This window comes from Cibotium barometz, chromosome 41, assembly GCF_041138505.1.
Source record: "Cibotium barometz isolate CiBa-2024 chromosome 41, ASM4113850v1, whole genome shotgun sequence".
In the NCBI taxonomy this organism is placed as follows: domain Eukaryota; kingdom Viridiplantae; phylum Streptophyta; class Polypodiopsida; order Cyatheales; family Cibotiaceae; genus Cibotium; species Cibotium barometz.
In genome coordinates this window covers 30,347,032-30,368,365 of record NC_141086.1, presented here as the reverse complement: position 1 = coordinate 30,368,365, position 21,334 = coordinate 30,347,032, and the positions used below count along the sequence as shown (strand labels likewise).

The following is a 21,334-nucleotide window of genomic DNA, read 5'->3' as shown; positions in this document are numbered from 1 at the left end:
TGCCATCTTGGCAACTGGGCTGAAAGTTTCCTCATAATCAATGCCATATGTCTGCGCATATCCTTTGGCCACCAATCTAGCCTTGTACCTACTTATGCTTCCATCACTGTTATGTTTTACTTTGTACACCCACTTGCATCCAATGGCTTTCTTGCCTTCAGGCAATTGCACTAAATCCCAAGTCTCATTTCCATATAGTGCATCCATCTCCTCATCCATAGCTTTCTCCCAACACACATTTCCAACAACCTCATCAATACATGTGGGCTCTACAACCTGTACAACTTTTGCCATGTATGCATAGTGATGTGCCACATAACCATCATAGGTAAACCTCTGCACAGGATTCTTCACTCTCCCAGATCTTCGCAGCTTTGCATTCATGGCTTCCATAGCCTTCTTTACACCAGGTGTTAGATCCTCATCAAGGCTCGTCTCTGAGCCACTAGAGTCTCCATTAACATGAGGATGCCCTGCAAAAATGTCAGGCATACTAAGGGACTCAATCACTTTCTCTTTGCCTTTATGTGATGTACTAATCACATTTGTAGGACTGGTATTATGACGCAGCCTGCCACTCCATGGTCTATCAAACTGAACCACTAGTAGATGAGGACTCTCCTGGTTCACTCAAAGACTGTGATTGCTGACTTGCATTCTATGCAACCACATTTTCACTCACATCAGTCCCAATAGCTTCTTTTTCAGCAGCATACCAGCTACTCATCTCACCAAAAACAACATCCCTGCTTACTCTCAACTCACATGTAGCAGGGTTATAAAACTTGTATCCCTTTTTCTCAAGGGAATACCCAATAAACACACATTTTTCAGCTTTTGGATCCAGCTTAGTTCTCAGCTCATCTGGCACATGCACATATGCAATGCATCCAAAGACTTTCAGATGAGACAAATCAGGTTTTTTGCTAGTAAACCTCTCCTCTGGAGTTACATCATGTATGGCTGCAGTTGTAGTTCTGTTCATGGATGATGTAAACTGCTGTAAAAACAGCCTCAGTCCAATAGCTATGCGGCATATTCTTCTCTCCCATCAATGCTCGCGCAATCTGAGCAATGTGCCTGTTTTTCCACTCAGCAACTCTATTTTGTTGCGGAGTGTATCTGCATCTAAACTGTCTCTGAATACCATTCTTCTTTAAAAATTCAAAAAACTCATTGGAGAAGTACTCTCCCCCTCCATCTGACCTTAGGCACTTTACATGTTTCCCTATTTGCTTTTCAACCATAACTCTGAAATTCTGAAAATGAGTGAACACCTCACTCTTCTCCTTCATGAAGTATACCCACACTTTCCTTGTGTGGTCATCAATAAATGTCACATAATACCTGCAGCCTCCCATAGACATGGTCTTCGTAGGACCCCATACATCTGAATAATGCACAACATCTAGAAAATTTCTACTCACATTTCTGTCACGTGAAAATACATGCTTTGTTTGCTTTCCAAATTGGCATGCTTCACATATTTTCTGCATACCTTCAACTTTAAACTTTGGCAGCCCTGTCACAATTCCTTTAGTCTGCATATCTATGTAGTCCTAGTAACCCTTTCCCATCAGGAAATTTGTCAACCTGAACCTCCAAGCATGGAAGTTGTTCTTGTCAAGCTTCTCAGCAACAATCTGGTTTATGCCATCATTTGACATCTTGCCAAACACACAAATTTACTAGAAATAGCACTCTGGTTTATCCTGCACAAACTGTTGTATTTTCTGCGGGGCGGTACTGTACTACACTCAAATGTTACAACCAGTGACCTCAATGTGCATACATACACCCAGTGGCAACTATTGACCTCCTTGCAGCACACACAATGTCTACACAACCAATCTGTCTTCCTGTAGTTCTTAAAACAGAGTTCTGCATAGAATCGATGACTTACCCATAGTGCTCGAAATCGCTTGCTTTTTGAAAAACGATGCTCTGATACCAATGCAAGAGGAGTGAGAGATTGAGGAAGATTAATGGTGGATTAGAGATGGATTAGACTCATGACATGGAGTCCACACATGGGTGTACCTCACCAAGGGCTACTCAATGGGAGAAAGCAACCACCAAACTTGCCTAAGCAAGGAGACCATAATGTCATTAGTTGATAAAAGGTAATAAGATCCTTACAAAGTTATCAGCCATTGACTTATATACTTGGCCTATGGGTTCACACATATTAATGTCCTTGGCCCCCACATTAGGCCTAGCCCATAGCCCCATGCCCAATGCCCAAGGCCCACATGATACATCCATGTCCCTTGATGCTCTTTTTGTTAGCACATGTAGAGAATTTATAGTTTTGTGCTACTGTCTCCTTAAAGCCCCCTCCTATATAATGCTAAGTTGCGACAGGCAAGCATCCTCCTCAACAAGAGCTTCCTCAAACTCCCCTCTTCAAAGTTCAATTTAAAAAAAGGCCCAATTGAATCCCTTTACTAGGAGCCCTATATAAACCTGGCGTTTTGTATCATTTTGGATGTTCATTTGAGTATTAAATATATGTTGTCACTCTTGTTTGCATCTTAACAGCTTGCAATACCATAGAATCGACAACCAAGGGCTAAGAAATGAATCTTGGCATTGCTATATAAGGGCTCCTTGTTGGAAACTTTTAGTTGCATTAAAGAGATCTTCTACAACAAAAAGAAGTTGAGTGCAACAATTGCATCAGATCCTGAGGAAGTATAACAATGAAAATGAAGCACGTTGGGAAGAGAAAAGAAGACTCTGGACACTGGCCTCTATACCATCCAATCCACTGAAAACATCCACCTAAAGGCACACAATAGCTCTACAGATACCCTCTAAACCTCTGCCAACACAGCCGGACACTTTACCCTCTTTAGTCTGAATCAGTTAACCCTCTAAAATTTCCTCTAAGGTGTGATCTGACTCTGAAGAACCCTGATCTTCAACTCTATCTCCTCAGATCACTGCCTTTGAACTGCCTAACCTTTCTCAGATTCTTGTCCTACAGACTCACAAGCTTTCCTCCAGGTCCATCAACCCTCAAAACCCCTGGTCTAGGACCCTACTAGATGAACATATCAGCTTCTCACTTCTGTCTGCTGTCAGCTACCTCTTACTTGACCCACCTGACTCAGTTGTCTCAGATTTCCTCACCTTTATGTTCTCTCACATTCACAGTCCTTTAAGAACCACACATCCTATAAAGATTCAACTCTACAGTCACTTATTTCACTCCATTTTACCTTCAGCTAATGACTGCCTAATTCTTGCCTGGTTAAATTGACTGATCTGACTCACATCTTTCCACTTCTATATCCTCTAAGACTCAAAAACCCCTAAAACCCTAGACCTCACAAGGATTTAGCTTGAAAATTCCTAAAGTAACATCAGCTGACTATTAGATTCCATTCAGCCCACAAAGTCTGACTAACTTTGACTGTCAGACTTGACCCAAAACAGATTCCTCTCAGCTGACTATTAGATTCCATTCAGCCCACAAAGTCTGACTAACTTTGACTGTCAGACTTGACCCAAAACAGATTCCTCTCAACCCAAAAGACTAGTTCTATCTTTCTATACTCTCAGCTGACTGGACCTGATGTTTAGCTCACCCTCTTTGACATTGTTGGCTTTCAGCTCACACTGGTTGGATCAACCTTGACTCAGAACATATTTTCCTCAACAATTTCAATCAAAACAATATCTCAATCACAACTAAAACACCAAAACACAAAACCCTATCATCCATTCACAACATGCTTAGAGCCAAACACTCTTGTTTTCTCCGAACTTGCTAAAACAAAGCCAGTCTCAAAAACCGTGAGACCTTGTACTCAAACAAGAGTAAAAAACACAGAAACAAGGAGAATCACAACATTAAACTTCTTTGATGAATATTGCAACCACCTTTGCAGATCTTCTTCAAACACAAATCAACAACTGAGCAAAGTTCTGGGAACCACCAAGTTCTAATGGAGATGCATACAGAGATCCTAGGGCTTTCCTATGCAACCTAGTTGATCCTCTGACTGCTTTGCACACCCTCTGCTCTCATTTTGCCCAAACTTGCTCACTCTGATTCCTTCTCTTCTCTCTAGCATCCTTCTCTCCAATGGCTCTATTAAAAGCATTCAAAAACTCCAAACTCTAACCCCTTTTTTCTGCACCAAAAAGCCCTTTCATAGAGAAAAAAACACATTCTTTCTCCTAACAAGAAACTGCCATGCGTTGTTGCATGCACATTTTCTTCATCATGTAGATCTCCTGGATCTCTGCGGTGTACCTCCATGCACAATGCCCTTTCTAGCCATTCTATGGCCTTCATAACATTCTAGCCGTTTGGTTTCAAACAATGGTGACTATCCTTGCCAATAAAGGCTCACCCCAAGCTATCATATATACATTTCATCCACCTATATATCACCTTTGCATAGGGCACAAAAATCATCTCACATATTGCCCCAACCCCATGGTGAAACACTTTTAAGTGTTTCACTATGTGTCCTTTGCTCTTGTACAACCCAAATTCCTCCTAGATAAAAAGGGTAAAATATCATTTTCCATAGCCATTCAATTGAATTTATCCTCCCACCTGGATCAAACACCTATAAAGCAACCTACAAACAACATGAATGTTGTGCCTCTATCAAAAGGTCGCACCATCCAAGCGTATATTCTGTGAACCCTCCTTCTAGTCCCTCTATTCATAGACATTTTGAAATGCCATTCATCCTCTTCTCTTTCATACCATCTCATGACTCTTCCAAGGTCTCTGATCATCCCTGAACCCTTCACCACCAGACTATTTTCTCATGTACACATGATTTCATTATAGAGATCTCATCATATGACTCAAAATTCCTCTCAACTCTGTGTACCTCCATTAGGCCTTCATCCCACATAGGTCCTAAAGCCCATAAATCTTCTGAATATATGATTTCAGCATGTCCCTTTGTTACCTGCATCTGTAAAGCATTTTTCCCTTTCCCAAAAACATCCCTACCATCATAGAAGATCTTTTCATCCACCAAACCACCCTGAGGGCCAATTCTCGCAAAGATGAGAGATTGTAGCATCAATGTCCCTAAGCCAAGCCTCCTCTTCCTTAGCTGCAAGTTTGTATCCACATAAAGATAGACTCCCTAAGCTCCAAGGCATACATGCCACATATACTTGGTCACCCAAATCATCAATCCAATCTTCCTCAACCTCGCCTAGCATAGAGCCACAAGTCTCCTTAAAGCACTTCTCTTCTTGCAAAACATAATTTGCATGAAAATCATCATCATATCGACTCTTCACATCAACCAAGTCCTAGATCTTCTCCATATACTCTGCATCCACATTATAAGGACCTAGGTGGATATCCACATAACCCATATCTAAAGACTCAACATCATCTGTACCATCTCCATCAACCACATCCAAGGAAGTAACATCAATAGCATCCAAGGAAGTAACATCAATAGCATCCACATAACCCATATCTAAAGACTCAACATCATCTGTACCATCTCCATCAACCACATCCAAGGAAGTAACATCAATAGCATCAAGAAAGGTATCAACAATGCACGGAGAAGCATCATTTAGCTTAGATTTTGGTACATTAGGCTCTACACCTTGTACACCACCTTGTTCAGTCATATGACTAGCCACACCATCCCCTTTAACCTCACCTATATGCACCCCACACGTCCACATCCAGCTCCAACAATCTCTGATCCAAACCCATGTCATCATCAGCTTCATCTAAGGATCCTCTAGAATAAGCATCATAGCTATCAAAAGTGGTTGAATTAGTCCCTGTATCCATCTCCAACTCATCTCCAAGCTCCAAAATCTTGCTTATCTTCAAATCATACTGTATCCTATTCTCTTTAGGCCTATCAACAAACAAGTCAATGTAGCCCTTGTACCAATCATGTCTAGATCTCATAGCAATTAGCCAAGGTCTTCCCAAAATAATGGGGTATGCTCCAACCCCTGCTGGCATCACATGTGTATCTATCATCACTTTCTACCCAAGAACATTCAACTCCAAATCTTTGATCACACTAAGACACTTCACCTTTGAGCTATTGGCCATCTTCACACTGAAAATAGACTTCCTTGTCACCTCCAGCCCAAGATCATACATGGCCTCCACCGTTATGATACACACCTGGGCTCCTCCATCAATATAAACCTTGCTAACTTTCCTGCCATGAATCCAGAAATCCACAATAGGAAGAATATCAAAAACCTTACTCAGTTGAACCACATTTGACTCAAGTATTCTAATTCTTACTCTCCTAACACTTGCAAGCTTGTGCCACTATCTCCTTATGCTAGAATTCAGCTGCTACAAAAGCTGACCACCATAAGTGATATCAGCCTTCTTAGGTTTAACATCAGACATGAGACTATAAGGGGCCTGTCCCCTCTCCCAACTGAAAATCATCCATGCCAATTTTCCTTCTTCTAACCCTAGCTTTTCCATGCTTGCTGGATTCAGCTTGTTTATGGTTGCCTTTCCCTTCTCTTGCTTCTTCTTGGCTCTTGTTTCCCTACTTGTATTCTTGGATTCTGACCTTTGCATCCTTGTCCTCTTATTGGCTAGCAAAATAGCGTCTCCTTCCTCTTCCACAACTGCTTCAATCATACTCACATTGCCCAAAGGACCTTGGGACTGCACTTGTCCTTGTCTAGGCACTTGATTTCCATTAACTCCATCCCTATTGGTTGCATCTCTATTACCCTATGGTCTTTGAAAAATGGGATATATACATCCTGTCTCTCTTCTTGGTTGGGGACATTGATGCACTATGTGACCCCTCTCTCCACAATTGTAACACTAGACCTGATCCATTCTATTCCTTGGATGTCTCTCCCCTTGTGGTCTTCTTACTTGGTTTTCAATAACTTGCACATCAAGATTCAGGTTTCCAATTTGCTTTGTCGACTTCTAATTTCTTGATGAAGCTCATCCTTCCCTCTATTTGGCTCTATAACCCTTGGAGCCTCCACATGGGGCTCCCTTTCCAAATGTATATCCATTGGAAAAGGCTCCACTACAAGCCTGCTTGCTTCCCTGTCCTTTCTAGCCAGCTCTTGTTTCCTCATTTTCTTCCTCCATTTCTTTGTAGCCATCCTTACTACTTTTGCAAATGTATTTGGATCCTTAAGCTCCACTTTCTCGTTAATGCTCCCATGTAGCAATCCTATGAGTTTGTCCTTCTTCAGGAAGTTTGGTGGCATCTGATTTTCTCCCAAAACTCTTCGAATCCTTCTCCAAACTGGTTCAAACCTATTCACAAAAATTGTAATTTCCTCTTCCTTCCCTTGATATAACCTACTCAACTCTCTTCAAAGATCTTCTAGGCTGTCCACTTTTCCATATCTCCTTCTCAGAGCTCCCCTCAATATGTCCCAATCTCCTTTGTCACCCTTTGTAGCCACATCTTCATACCACTCTCTGGCTGCTCCTTCCAACAATAATCCCACCATCCTCAATTTATAAGCATCCATTTCTGTTGTTACTAAGAGCTACAAATTCAATCCTCCTCAAGAATTGGTTTACATCTTCACCTCTCTCTCCTTTGAACAACTCATGCACTGATGCAACAAATAGTTCTTGAGCTGATCTTCAAGTGGTTTCCAACCTATTGATCAAAGCCCTAAATAAGAACTCTCTGATCCTCAGTGGAGGCACCATGGGAAGAGAAAATCAGACTGTGAACACTGGCCTCTATAGCATTTAATCCAATACTGAAAACACCTAGCACAAGGCACACATCAAATCTACAAATACCCTCTTGTTGCATTAATTTGGAGCCTCAGGAGCATGTTATTATGTGAGCATTGCACACATGTATGTGTCCACACGTGTCCATTTATGGAGTGCAACCTCACAAAACAAATGTGAAGGGAAGATAACTCATGTGAAAGAGGGCTTTAAAAAAGTAGTATTAAAGCTTTTGATAGAAAACAACCGAGTCGGCCTTGTGGTGGAAAACACGTGAAGGGATGCACATTTGAGACCTTCCACTCCCTTCACCTATGAAACTTGGTGTGGTTCATGGTGATAGAGAGGAGACGTGCACATACTGAGCCTACACAATAGATGAAGAAGGAGATGAGATCAGCTAGCACAAAAGCATAGGAGATGGTTGCACAAACTAGCATAAGAGAAGTGAAAGAAACTAATATAAACAAGAAGCACCTTGCCTAGCATTCACCTGACTGATCTGACTCAGATCTTTCCACTTCTGTATCCTCTAAGACTCACAAACTCCTAACACCCTAGACCTCACGAGAATTTAGCTTGACAATTCCTAAAGTGATAGCAACTGACTGTTAGATTCCATTCAACCCACAACATTGTCTGACTTGACCCAAAACAGATTCCTCTCAACCCAAAAAGACTAGTTCTATCTTTCTACACCCTCAACTGACTGGTTTTGATGTTCAGCTGATTGGTCTTGATGTTCAGCTCACCGTTGGCTTTCAGTTGACACTGGCTGGGTCAACCCTTACTCAGAAAACTTCAAATTTTCACTCACAATTGATTTTCCTCAACAATTTCAATCAAAACATCTCCATCAGAAGTAAAACACAAAACTCTATTATCCATTCACGACATGCTTAAAGCCAAACATTTTGTTTTTTCCAAACTTGCTAAAACAAAGCCATTCTCAACAACCCTTAGACCTTGAGCTCAAACAACAGTAAAAATCGCAGAAATAAGGAGAATCACCACAACATCAAACTTCTTTGATGAATACTGCAACCACCTCTGTAGATCTTCAAATCAACAGCTGAGCAAAGTTCTGGGCAGCACCAAGTTCTAACAGAAATGCATACAGAGATCGTAGGCCTTGCCTCTGCAACCTAGCTGATCCTCTGACTCCTTTGCACACATTCTACTCTGGTTTTGCCCAAACCTACTCACTCTGACGACTCCTCTTCTCTCTTATGCGTTCTCTTGTCCTCCTCTCCAATGGCTCTCTCAAAAGCATTCCAAAACTCCAAACTAACCCCTTTTTTCTGCACCAAAAATCCCTTTCATATAAAAAAAAATGCATTTCTTCTCCTACGAAGAAACTGCCATGCATTGCTCCATGCGCATTTTCTCCATCATGTAGATCTCCTGGCTCTCCACATACTCCATGCATAGTTCACTTCATAGCCGTTGTATGGCCTTCACATACATTCTAGGTGTTTGGTTTCAAACAATGGTGACCATCCTTGCCAACAAAGGCTCACCCCAAGCTACCATATACACCCATACATCACCTTTGCACAGGACACAAAAATCCTCTCACAACGTCCACTATGCCTTAGCTCTTAAGGCACCACAAATGCCTTAGCTCTAAACCTTCTTCCCAAAATAAAAAACAAAACCGAACAAAAAGAACTACACCCTTGAACCTATACACAAAGCACATACAACTTGGCAACCACGTTGCTATGTCACCAAAAAACACTACATCCAATCACTCTACATCCCCGTCAGACCACAAAATAGCCCTGCACATATCCAATACTTTCTTTTATACACACTATATTGCTATTTCTATGAATTTTTCATCAAACCCTTAAAAGAGTTCAACCTAAGCTTTTGTATGAGTTCCTTCTTGCACCTTTCTAACCATCGCCCCATTTCCTAGTTTGAATTTATTGTGGATCACACCAAATATAGTTAGGACCACAAAAGAATGATTAAGTTGTTTTCTTGATTTTAAGATGCAGGGGTTCCAACCTTAGACCTCCATTTTAGCCAGCCACAATCACTGATGAAAATTTGGGGCATGCTGTTGAAGACACCATTACATCTTGCAAGCTTATGAAAAAAGTGGCCGACACAATAAAACAAGAAACAATTATACAATCTTGTAAAACCCAAATTAGACCGGACGTGATAATAAAGAGCAAGGAACATTGGGTTTAATAGATCATTGTCTTGCTCTGAAATCCTAAGCTAGAATTTAGTCGTGCCTATGCTCTCATCATAACCTGAATACAACTACATTCATAAGGGTATGCACCTACTCGAGAAGCTCATGAGCTAAGTTCTGTAATAAGTGAATGAAGACATCATGTGTTTCTTTTTTTTACAAGGACCTAACCCCCTGCTCTTTCCTCTACCTCTAAAGTTAATCCAAAAACGCAGTACATAGGTAGAATGGACACTGCTGTGATCAAAGGACCTAACCCCCTCCCCTTTCCTCTACCTCTAAAGCTAATCCAAAAACGCAATACATAGCTAGAATGGACACTGCTGCAATCAAAGATGATGGCTTAGAGGTGCAGGGGATTCAAATGAACAAAATGTTGAAGAAGAAAAAGATAGGCTCCTCCACCTCTGCATCTCTTTGGCACTACGACCTGCACATTGTGTACAGACCTGCACTACGAGCATATCAAGCCAGTGACAAGCTGCAACGTTTGAATATCCAAAGTCCTTCCATATACAAGTTGTTATGGTATGCTATTTGATAACACTTCACATAAATAAAAACTGTACAAGATGTCTTAGTGTAGCCTTCCAGTCCAAGGGAATATATGCTATTTGATAACACCTAGCATAAATAAAAACTGTACAAGTTGTTATGATATGCTATTTGATAACACCTAGCATAAATAAAAACTATACAAGATGTCTTAGTGTAGCCTTACAGTCCAAGGGAATATACCTGCTTTGTGAAAGGCATATAATCATGTGTCACTCATCAAATTTTATAATAATTACATACGAGTCATCTGAATCAAATGTGATATACATCACACCTGGCAACTCCTCTCAAGACACAAGCGAAGCAGACTAAAAAAAGGCAGGATAGGAAAATAACAAATCAATTCTACAGACCCCTGAGAAAGTATGGATCGTAATCCACCAGCAACTGCAAAAGAATCTGTTCAGCATAGACTCTCTTTACATGGAATATTCCAATCACAATTCCCACAGTATGTTGCCCCTATAAGTAAGGTAGAAGCTTCTTGTAGATGCACATTATTAAAGCGATCCAGGCATGGGAGATGGCACATTGGCAGATCCTTTACGAAGAAGTTGTAGAGCAGACTGAAGAGCATATTGGATAGTCTCTGCCACTGTGCGCAACCTTCCTTGCCCTTGATCTGTGGCATTTCCACCCCCCGAAACCTCCACTTCTTTTGCGATTATCTCCTTGCATCGTTCCCAGTCTTCGACCCGGGACCAGCAAGCCCGACCACCATGACTACCTTCCATGTCAAGGAGCGATATGCAGCTACCTTCCCCGAACATATACCTCAGTCTTACAGCAACACATTGGGGTAGCCATCCAGCCCCCCCTGCCACATTTATGTGTGGAACATGAATTGGATCAAAGATCACCGTTAATGTGAAATCTACCATGCTACGGGAGCGGTCATAGTCAATACTACTTTTCGGAGATAAAGTACCAACTACAGGAGTCTGCAAGGGGTGGTTTTCCTCTTGTTGTGTACTAGCATCCTGACTAAGCCCTGTTCGATTTTCAAGGCAAAGCTCCAGCTTGGGGCGAGGTACTTGATTTGGATCTGTAGCTTGGACATGCTGTGCTGCCTTCGCAGAATCCTTCTTCCAAGCTATAAGGCCAATGAACTCACGCAAAACAGGGACTGGCAGAGTGAGCATTGTTACAAAAGATGCTAACCTTGATGCATCGTAAGGCTCAAATGCAGCACGCCTTGCAAAGAAGTCTCCGATTTCTTGCATCTCAGCTAGACTAAGATCGCTGTCTGATCCAACTGTAGGTTGCTGCTGCTGTTGCTGTGGCTGTTGCGGTTGCTGCTGTTGTTGAGGTTGTTGCTGGGGTGGTGGTTGTGATTGCTGTTGCTGTGATTGTGGCTGTTGAGGTTGAGGTTGAGGTTGAGGTAGATGTTGGTAACGTTTTACATTGATAGCCTGGAGTACAAGTTGTTGGCGGTATACACTCACAGCAAAAACGCAGTTCCTGTAGGCATTACCCAAATGTCAGAAGAGGGCAGGTTACTCATTGGAAACTTGAGTAGAAAGAATAACAAGAATCTCTTATTATTAATTAGCCAACCTCTCTTTGTAGTTTCATACCTTGACTAACATCTCTCTCTCCCTCTCTCTCTCTCTTAGTGGAGATTGCACCTCATGTGTGGACTTGGGAGTCACTTTTACAGGACCGGTCTTCTCGATGAGCCATGCTGATGCAAGGGTATGCTTCTCTTGCTCTCATGGTGAGACAATGCTTCCAGGCCCATTTCCAGGAGCTGAGGACCAAGATGTGGCTATTTGACACCTTGGTCACTCCGGCATTGATGTATGCAGCACCCTTTTGGGCACCTAGTCTAAACAGTGTCCAAATGGCCGAAGATAGAGAGGCCTCAAGTCATGATGCTCTCCCGTATGATACGCAACAAACCATCAGTCCCACATGATATTATCCTAGCAGAGTTTGCTGCAGCACCCACGGTAGTAGAGGCACTCTTCCATACACTCGCATCAATGTCATGGCCCCCTAGAGACTCCCGAGGCTCACGCTACAGTCCTCCAAGCAGCTAGCAGCAGATCGGCACAAATCATGGTATAGCCAAGTATGCACCTGGTTCATGAGGTAGGGACTCACGATGCATCGCCTTCCCCAACTCCAGTGTGACCTGGACTCCCCATTCATCAAGCTCTCTCAGGATGACAGGAACCGGGTGATCAGATATGATTTATTGGGACTATACATATAGGATACCTCCATCACAACACATGAGCCTCTCTCACACAAACTGTCACCTGCATCCTGCACTTGGATGCCACGTGGACATATCTGTACAGCAAGTGCAGGACCTGCAGTGGAAACTCGTCCCTTGTGAGCCCCCATCCCTGACGAATAAACCAATGTTCCACTCTAAGCGTCCAAGGTCAAGTGTACAAGTCCCGTACATGGTCTTGGTAAGGTGTGCAAATCCCACACATGAAGCAACACCAGTCCATATTGTGAGTCACCCTCTAGAATGATGACAAGTGTTCCAGGTGTTCGGCTTGTAGCCAGATACCAGGCATCCGAGTAGGAAGCATGTAGTTGCATGTAGGAGAAGGGGACAGCCCTTTGGGCTACCCCAAGCGGTTTATATCCCATGCCTAAGAGAAGGGGTAGGCTTTAAGCCACCCAAAGGGTCCAAAGAGGCCCATGGCCATTGGCCAACAGACCAAGAAGGGGCTAGGCTTTGGTCGGCCAGCCCATATGGGCTTAGCCAGCCAGTCAACCAGTCCGCTAGCCCATGGGCAGTCAGACTGGTAGGCGGCCAGGGCACAGTGGCTGCCAAGCAGGCTGGACAGGTTAAATTCAGGTCGCATATTTATGGCATGTTAAATTCAGGTCAGGGGAATTAAACAGGCCGACCCCTGCTTATACCCACCAACCAGCAGCTTAGTGCCAATAAAAGTATGGGCAAGAAAGTCTTTTCAGCATCTTACAACTCACAAGGGGCCGAAGTATTCCAAGGGCCAGGACAGTCAAAGGGAAGCCTAAAGCCAAGCTGGAGGTGGATGTCCAAGAGTCGGATCTTTTCCAGAAGATCTACAGATTTGCGTGTCCGACTCATTCTCTCTCTCTCTTTTTCTGCACACATATCTCTATTTTGTGTGTTATCTTCGTCATGAAAGATTGCTGAACTCTGTCCATTGAAGAACTGATTCTATTCATCAAGCTTCTGCATGTCAGAGTGTTCTTTAAGTGCGAAGATTCAGCCAGAAAACTAGAGGGAAAAAAAATGCTTGTGTGGTTGGTTTCTAGACTCCGGAGGACCACTCCTTTCGGTGTGTGACTCCTGTCCCTTGAAGAACGGTTGGTTTTTAGCCTCCGGAAAGTCTCCCACACACATAGTGGATGGTTTTGTTGCGGTGCAGAAAGGATGTGCCTATCCCCACTATATGGCGAAATTGGACAAAGAGAGAGAACAAAGAATTCAAGAACAAGGAGCACCAGGCAGTCCTTTGGGGGGCGGCAAACATGAGTGTGCACAAGATGTTCCAAACTATGATGTGAGCACTAGCAAACCAGAACACCAAGTTGGAAGAGCAAAAGGCGCAAATCTTTCCCTAGAAGAAAGAACCCGTACTCCAACCCCTTTTTCTCCTTCTCCTCCTCTCTCTCCTTCTCTTTCCCAAAACCCGATAACAGATCCTCTTTCACGTAACCCTCGTGGAGCGTTACTACCACGGCCGAGTTCGCCATTCGAGTTACAGATGCACGCATTGGAGATTCGATTGATAGAAGACCGTGTAGCAGCATTCCGTGCTTCCACACAAGAAGATGCCAAACGACGCGTGGAGCACGAAAGAACGACACCAGCTTCTTCCTGGAGTCATCCTCTCGAGAGGATGAACTTCAGTAAGTATAATGGTAAACTCGATCCCACAACCCTTTATTCTTGGTTGCATCAATCTGAAGCTTATTTTGCTACTGTTAAGAAGAATGATACTGACAGAGTGGTCTTGGCTAGTTGGTATTTAGAGAGAGAGGCTATCCCATGGTGGACTCAGTGGGCCCATGCCCACATTAGATTCGGTATGGCGGTTTCTACTGCCCCATTACATTGAGCGATTCCAAGACGACCGCGGCCCAGGGTGACCGCCGCGGAACATTTCACTATCGAAACAAAACGATGCTGAAACGATTTATTTTGGAACAAAACGTTTCAACACCAAGTAGGTGGACAATGAAATGTTGGACCGAAACGATCATATTCCGAAAATGTGAAGGTATTGACCAATAGTTATAAGATGATATTAGCATATTTATCATCATTAAACAAAGAAGACATACAAAAGAGAAGAGAAAAGAACAAATAGGATGAAAGAAGTAAAGAGGAAGAGTTATAAAAGCTAAAAAGCACACAAAATCACAACCTTTGTTCCCAAATGAAACGATATGGTTTCAATATGCACATGAAACGTTTCAACACTAAAACATGAAACGAGTTCCAAAGCCACCGAAACGATTTCATGGTGACCATGCGACCGCCCCATTACCTTGAGCGATTCCAAGACGAGTTCAGGGAGGTGCGTCAAAATTTCGAACTTATTTTTTGCAATTGGGTATTTCTGATAAGGACAAGAAAGGGCAGTTCCTCTATGGCCCCGACATGCAAATACATTGACAAGTGCGTATGTTTCGGCCATCCACCTTCGAGGATGCACTCACTTGCGCAAAGTGCTCACATGAAGTAGAACGGAGGAAAGCCAATCTTCCACTCCCAAGGCACCCGCCTCGAGGGAAAAAGGCCAAAACCAAACATGGGAGCCTCTGGCTTCAAGAACTCGACTAATGCGCCCAAGCTTACGAAAGCTTAGGCAGGGCTAAGCTCGGTCTAGAAGAAACAACCCAATACAAGGAGGGTAGGTGTTTATTTTGCCATACAAAAGGACATTTCTAAGGATTGTCCAAAGAAAACTACCACCCCAATCTACACAGCTTCCATGGTGAGCCGTGCTCCCACATAAACCCCAACGGTAGTCCCTAGTTCTTTGGATCCCAGTTCTTTGGTTGGTGCAACCATCAATCTTTGGTTGATCTGCTCTATATTTGAAGTGCTTTTCCCTTTTGCCAAAAATAAATACCAACTTCATGCTTTTCCCAGGCTTGTAGCCCAAGTTTACTCTAGGCACCTCCTTTTGTCCACATAAACATGCCCAAAATAATAATATATCCAGTCCTTCAATAATGATGTATAAACATACTGACTTATAAGCATTATAAGTCACTTTATTGATAAAAATCTCATGGTGCTCATGCTGCATAGCCATCTTTCAGGCCAAACTTTGCCAGTAAATGCTTCAGCTTTCTTCTGTGGAAAATCCTCCTTCACACCTTGGCTGCAATCAATGTGTGAAACACTGGTCAAGACTGGTGAAGGGACCAAATGGTGACACTCAAATAGTCCCATAAATAGGAAGGTTTTGGCAAGGATTCTGTGAGTGTCGGTAATGGGCTGCCAATGACAAATGTCTTGTCAATCCCCTCCTCCCACACACCCCTTCTCAAGTGTCTGCATAATCTCATTGAAGGCACCCAGAACTCCTTCCATGAGATACCAATACTAGCAAAGGAAGGCCTTTGAAAGCTCTAAAAGGCCAAACTCCTCTAGGCTATATTGACCACGAGTTTCAAAAATAGGTTTTAAAAATGTTTCATAAGTTTCAAACCTTGCAAAATGTTTTATAGAATTCGCATGGGAGAGAAGGGTTTAAAACGAAGTGCAAGATAACCCTAAATTGCCAATTTTTGAGATAGTAAACAAAGATGATGATGACAAAATAAGCCTTAAAAATGCATGCAAAACATTCATTATCATGTTTGAGAATTGAGATCATCATTGTACCACCATAGCGTCAATAACAATCATTAATGAATTTGTGAAATTGCAACCAAGTTGATACCATTTTTCAAACATTCCTAATCCACTCAAATCTCCTAGAGAAATTTAATGTTGTGCAAATGGTCCCAATTTCACAAATTCATTGCGGTGTTTTTGTGGACTTTAGGGATTGAAAGAAATTTGGAAGAAATTTTTGGAAATTGAAATTAGTCTTAAAACCATTAGAAATACGGGAAATTTGGGCTTGCCTTTGTAAAGCAAGGGAGATGCAGACTGCAACAAAGAGCAATTGCAAGCAACGATAGATACCACAAGTATTGGGGAAGTATGAGAAGGTTCGGAAAGCTACCCACAAGTATTGTATAAGCTTTCAGTAATTGAAAGGAGCGCAAATCAGCCTCACATCAAAGGTACGTTTTTTTTTAAATTTAATCCATGCGACAAAGTCAAAGGGGAAAAAAGCATGGAAAGAAACGTGTTTGAAATGGCCATCGAAATGGAACACGATTCACTGCAACTACGCTCTGTACACTTCCCCTGTAGTAGCACCTCCTATGAGAAAGAACCACTTGAGTTCCCAATACTAGCATAAGCTTCCACAAGTTCCCAGTACTAGCAAAAGGCCTCCTCCTCCTCCGCGCAATTACCCTCGGTAATGCCTTGACTACCTCATCCTATGAGGAAGAGCATCTTTGGTGACCCGTCCCAGAAGAGTTGAGACTCTCGAGGTATATGCTACATGACACACTATCAGAGTCACAATCAGCCTGTAAGATTGTCCGATGTTTAGGAAGCGAGTTTCCATGAGTAAAAGGGCTCAAAATGAAGCTTCATAGCTTTAGGCACTCCAGAGGAAGGATCCCACTTTCTTCAGAAGAGGAGCTTTCACTGAGCTTTCCTCGTGGAAAGTACAAAAGCAATGAAGTCTCCACTCCATTGGGAGATCCCTAGACAAGAAATGAAGAGACAGACCAGATGTCTTTTGCTAGTCCGGACATAGTGAACCAAACAAGCTCCATGGTCATAAATGCCATGCTATGCCAAAAGGCGTATGTGCCACTAAATCCTCCTAAGTGACAAACCATAACTCTTAGTTTGCTACACTCGAGTCCAATCCTGACATCTTAGTTTGCTACAGTGGAGTCCAATCCTGACATGGATGAGTTGCTTGTTAGATCATGGCTATGGTGGATCATGATGATCCATGTCTGCAAGGAGAAGAGAGAGAGAGAAAGAGAGAGAGAGAGAGAGAGAGAGAGAGAACAATGCTCAGAAGACAGAATATTGGTGCACAACTCAATGATAGCTTGATTGATTATGATGTGAAGTACAATGAGTACATGCTTTTATAGGTTGCAAATCTCATCTTTTGACTCAACACAATCACGCAGACAAATACACACATGACACATGGCAACACTTATCTTATCCAGTTATAAGGAGTGTTCACACCTAAACAGGTGTTCACACACTTATATACATAAGTAAGGTTACACACTTACACAGTAGGTGGTTACACACATGAACACACAGGTGGACACATACGGGTACACACATGAAGCTCCGAAATAACCAACAAACTCCCCTTCGGAGCGAAGGTGATATCTTATGAAGTGGCCTTCATACTTATGGTGATTTGGGCTCACTGAAACCACGTGATGCAAAAGATCACAGTGGCAATACTTGACGTGATACAACAGATCACATCAAGCCTACAAATGGAGCTTGACCACACATAAGATTTCTCAGCTCTAGACACCCCCCCCCCCCCCCCCCCCCCCCCGGCGGCGGCGACTCAAAACAGGGTTAACGAGAAAATTATAGAGCCTTTTGTAACACAAGGCAGTACAAACATTTAAGCTGAGAAGCATACAGAAAAACATAACACACAAGATTATTTTTCGGATTTTGGGGGACATCTCGGGCAGAGAACCCTAACTCAAACACACAAAAAACATGAAATTACAATTTCGAGAGAGAGAGAAATCAAGGAAAAATCCCCTCTCGATGCCAATGATGTCGCCTTCTCCGGTGTCTTTTCCATGCTACCGCACCCTCCATGGCACTATGAAGACCTCAATGCGTCGAATGGTGGTCCTGTTTGACGAATTTTGGTCAATTTGGACAAGAACCCCAAATTTGGGCAGGTGTCGAGGGGTTAATTAGTCTTTCCCCTCTGCACTTGCTAAATGTTGGAAGACACAGTGTTAAGTTGTTCGACATTATTACCACAAAGAAAGTAGTTCAAGCATGCATCACATGTGTCCTGCATCTTCGTGTAAATGATATGAGTTGTGCTTTATATTTAGTGTACATGGACTCAGGTTGAAGCTAAAGCGCTTATGTTTCTTTAGAGGAGAGAGGTCATTTGTAGAGTGCAAAAACACTTGTGATAATTCTCTGGAAAGTTCCTATTGTCCATAGTAACCTCTAGGAAGTCTTAATTTCTTGTCATATGTCTTAACAAAGCTAATAGAAGCCTGCCAATGCTGAGTATTTCGGAGCTTCATGTGTGTACCCGTATGTGTCAACCTGTGTGTTCATGTGTGTAACCACCTACTGTGTAAGTGTGTAACCTTATTCATGTGTATAAGTGTGTGAGCACTCCTTATAACTGGATAAGATAAGTGTTGCCATGTGTCGTGTGTGTATTTGTCTGTGTGATTGTGTTAAGTCAAAAGATAAGGTTCGCAACCCATAAAAACATGTACTCATTGTACTTCACATCATAATCAATCAAGCTATCATTGAGTTGTGCACCAATATTCTCTCTTTTGAGCATTGTTCTCTCTCTCTCTCTCTCTCTCTCTCTCTCTCTCTCTCTCTCTCGCTTCCCTGACTTCTCCATTCCGCCACCCCCTTTTGAAGCTGACCATGCCTACCTCTCTTTCACTCTTACCTGCACACCACCCATCCCTCCACCACCTCCCCCCATCTCACATTACACTCAGGTCCTTTTTGATCATGAGCTTGACCTTGTTTACTCTAACCACATCTACTGCCATCTCCAAGATGTGGAACCTACTGTCCCCCTATCCACCCTCACAACACAACTCACCACCATACTCCACACATCCGCCACAGCTTCTTTCATCTGCACGCGGCGGTCTACCGCCAAGCCACCTTGCGGTTCCATGCCCCAGAACTCTTGGTATGATGACGAATGTAGGGCCACATGCTCCCGTCTTAAGCATGAGGTACGGATTGGGCAAATCACGAAGCGCCAAGCGCAACGGATTTCTCAACGGCTCACCTGACGCAAGAAACGGGAGTTATATGCTCAGAAAGAGGATGAGTTATACCAACTTTTCTTAGGGCGGAACTGCAAAGAGGCATGGAGAAAACTCCGAGAACATCGCCCTCCCACACCTATCACCTGCCCAGACACATGGCACTCCTATGCACGCTCCCTCTTATCATATCCCCCATCAGCCACCCCTACCCCCACCACCAGACCCCCGCCCCACCACCTCCACCTTCTTCACAAAGGGCATGGTCCTCAAGGCCATTCGTAGACTACGCAATGGGCGAGCCCAAGATCATGAGGGACTCACTGCCGAGTACATCTCGCATGCGCATGATACCCTAGCGCCCCTACTAGCCTACATGTTCAATAGAGCCCTTTGTGAAGGATTTCCACCCTCTTGGTCCACCAACACCATCATCCCCATCCTCAAAGCCGGAGATCCACTTGATCCTAATAACTACAGGACAATCATGATTGGCCACACATTGGCCAAACTCTATGGATCAGTGCTAGAGGTGGAGCTCAGTTCATTTGCAGAGAGCCAGGGATGCAGAGCCTCGGGACAGGCTGGCTTTCGGAGGAGCTACTCTACCCTTGACCACATCTTCACCCTCCGTGCCATCATCAAGGAGGGTAGAGCATGACACCAGAGGATTTACTGCTGCTTTGTGGATTTCCGCAAAGCTTTTGATACTGTACCCCGAGCCCGCCTCCTACACCATCTACAGGAGATCGGAGTCCCATCTGACATGGTTTCGAGCATCATCGCCCTCTATGAGTCCGTCACCGGACGAGTGAGAGTCCCAAGAGGTACATCACATGAGATTTCCAGCACCATTGGGGTGAAACAGGGCTGCCCTCTATCACCCACTCTTTTCGGCCTCTACATTGATGAGATCTCGAGCTTCATTGATGGATTAGGCCGGGCTGGTCCCACACTGGCACGCATATTGATCCTCATACTACTTCATGCAGATGACATTGTCCTCCTCTCAGACTCAGCCGAAGGGCTTCAGAGAAAGTTGGATGCCTTACATGACTTTTGCACTCAACGGAACCTCTCTGTTTACCTTGGTAAAACCAAGGTAATGGTCTTCAATACCTCTCGCCCCGTCACATCCAGATTGAGCTTCACATATAGAGGGGATCCTGTGGAGATTGTCTCATCCTATGTCTACCTTGGTGTCACTTTTGTAGGCATATGCTCACTTATGGTAGTGCTATGTGTGAACAGGGCTTAACCAAGGGCACTTTTTCCCATGTGGTTTTTCCCCATGGATATCAAGTGTGAAAGGACACTCTACATATAATATTTTGTACTTCTATATTATATGGATGTGACACACATGCAAGGGTTGACTTGCATTTTGTGGCTACCACACTTTTGGCTCTCTCTCTCTCTCTCTCTCTCTCTCTCTCTCTCTCTCTCTCTAGGTGCCGCTTCCGGATGCCCCCCCTACTGATGTATTGTGGGGCTAGATACTTAGTTCTTTCTTTTCTTTTCCAGACAATGTATCAGATGTCACATGGTTGTAACTTTGGTCTCATAGGTCACTTTGGCCTTTTGAAGACGTCAATATAACATTTCATTTCATTTCATTTCTCTCTCTCATTTCTGTGTGAGCTTCTCCATCCTGCACCTAACCCTAATGTGCACGTTTGTGTGTGTGAGTGTGTGAGTCCAACACCAACAATTGGTAACAGAGCTGGGAGCTGCCTGTGGAGTTCTGCCCCTACAATCTGCAACAAATTGAGTTT

The 21,334-nt window shown here is 43.3% G+C and overlaps 1 protein-coding gene across 1 annotated transcript in view; it reads right to left on the bottom strand.

The window, feature by feature from the left end:
* Positions 1-10,524: 10,524 nt before the first annotated feature.
* Positions 10,525-21,334, bottom strand: part of SWP (RNA polymerase II transcription mediator) — an 87,246-nt gene continuing 76,436 nt past the window's right edge. Inside the window, exon 7 of the mRNA XM_086780171.1 lies at positions 10,525-11,939. Coding sequence (XP_086636297.1) covers positions 10,979-11,939 — 961 coding nt within the window. The 3' untranslated portion in view covers positions 10,525-10,978. The remainder of the gene's footprint in view (positions 11,940-21,334) is intronic.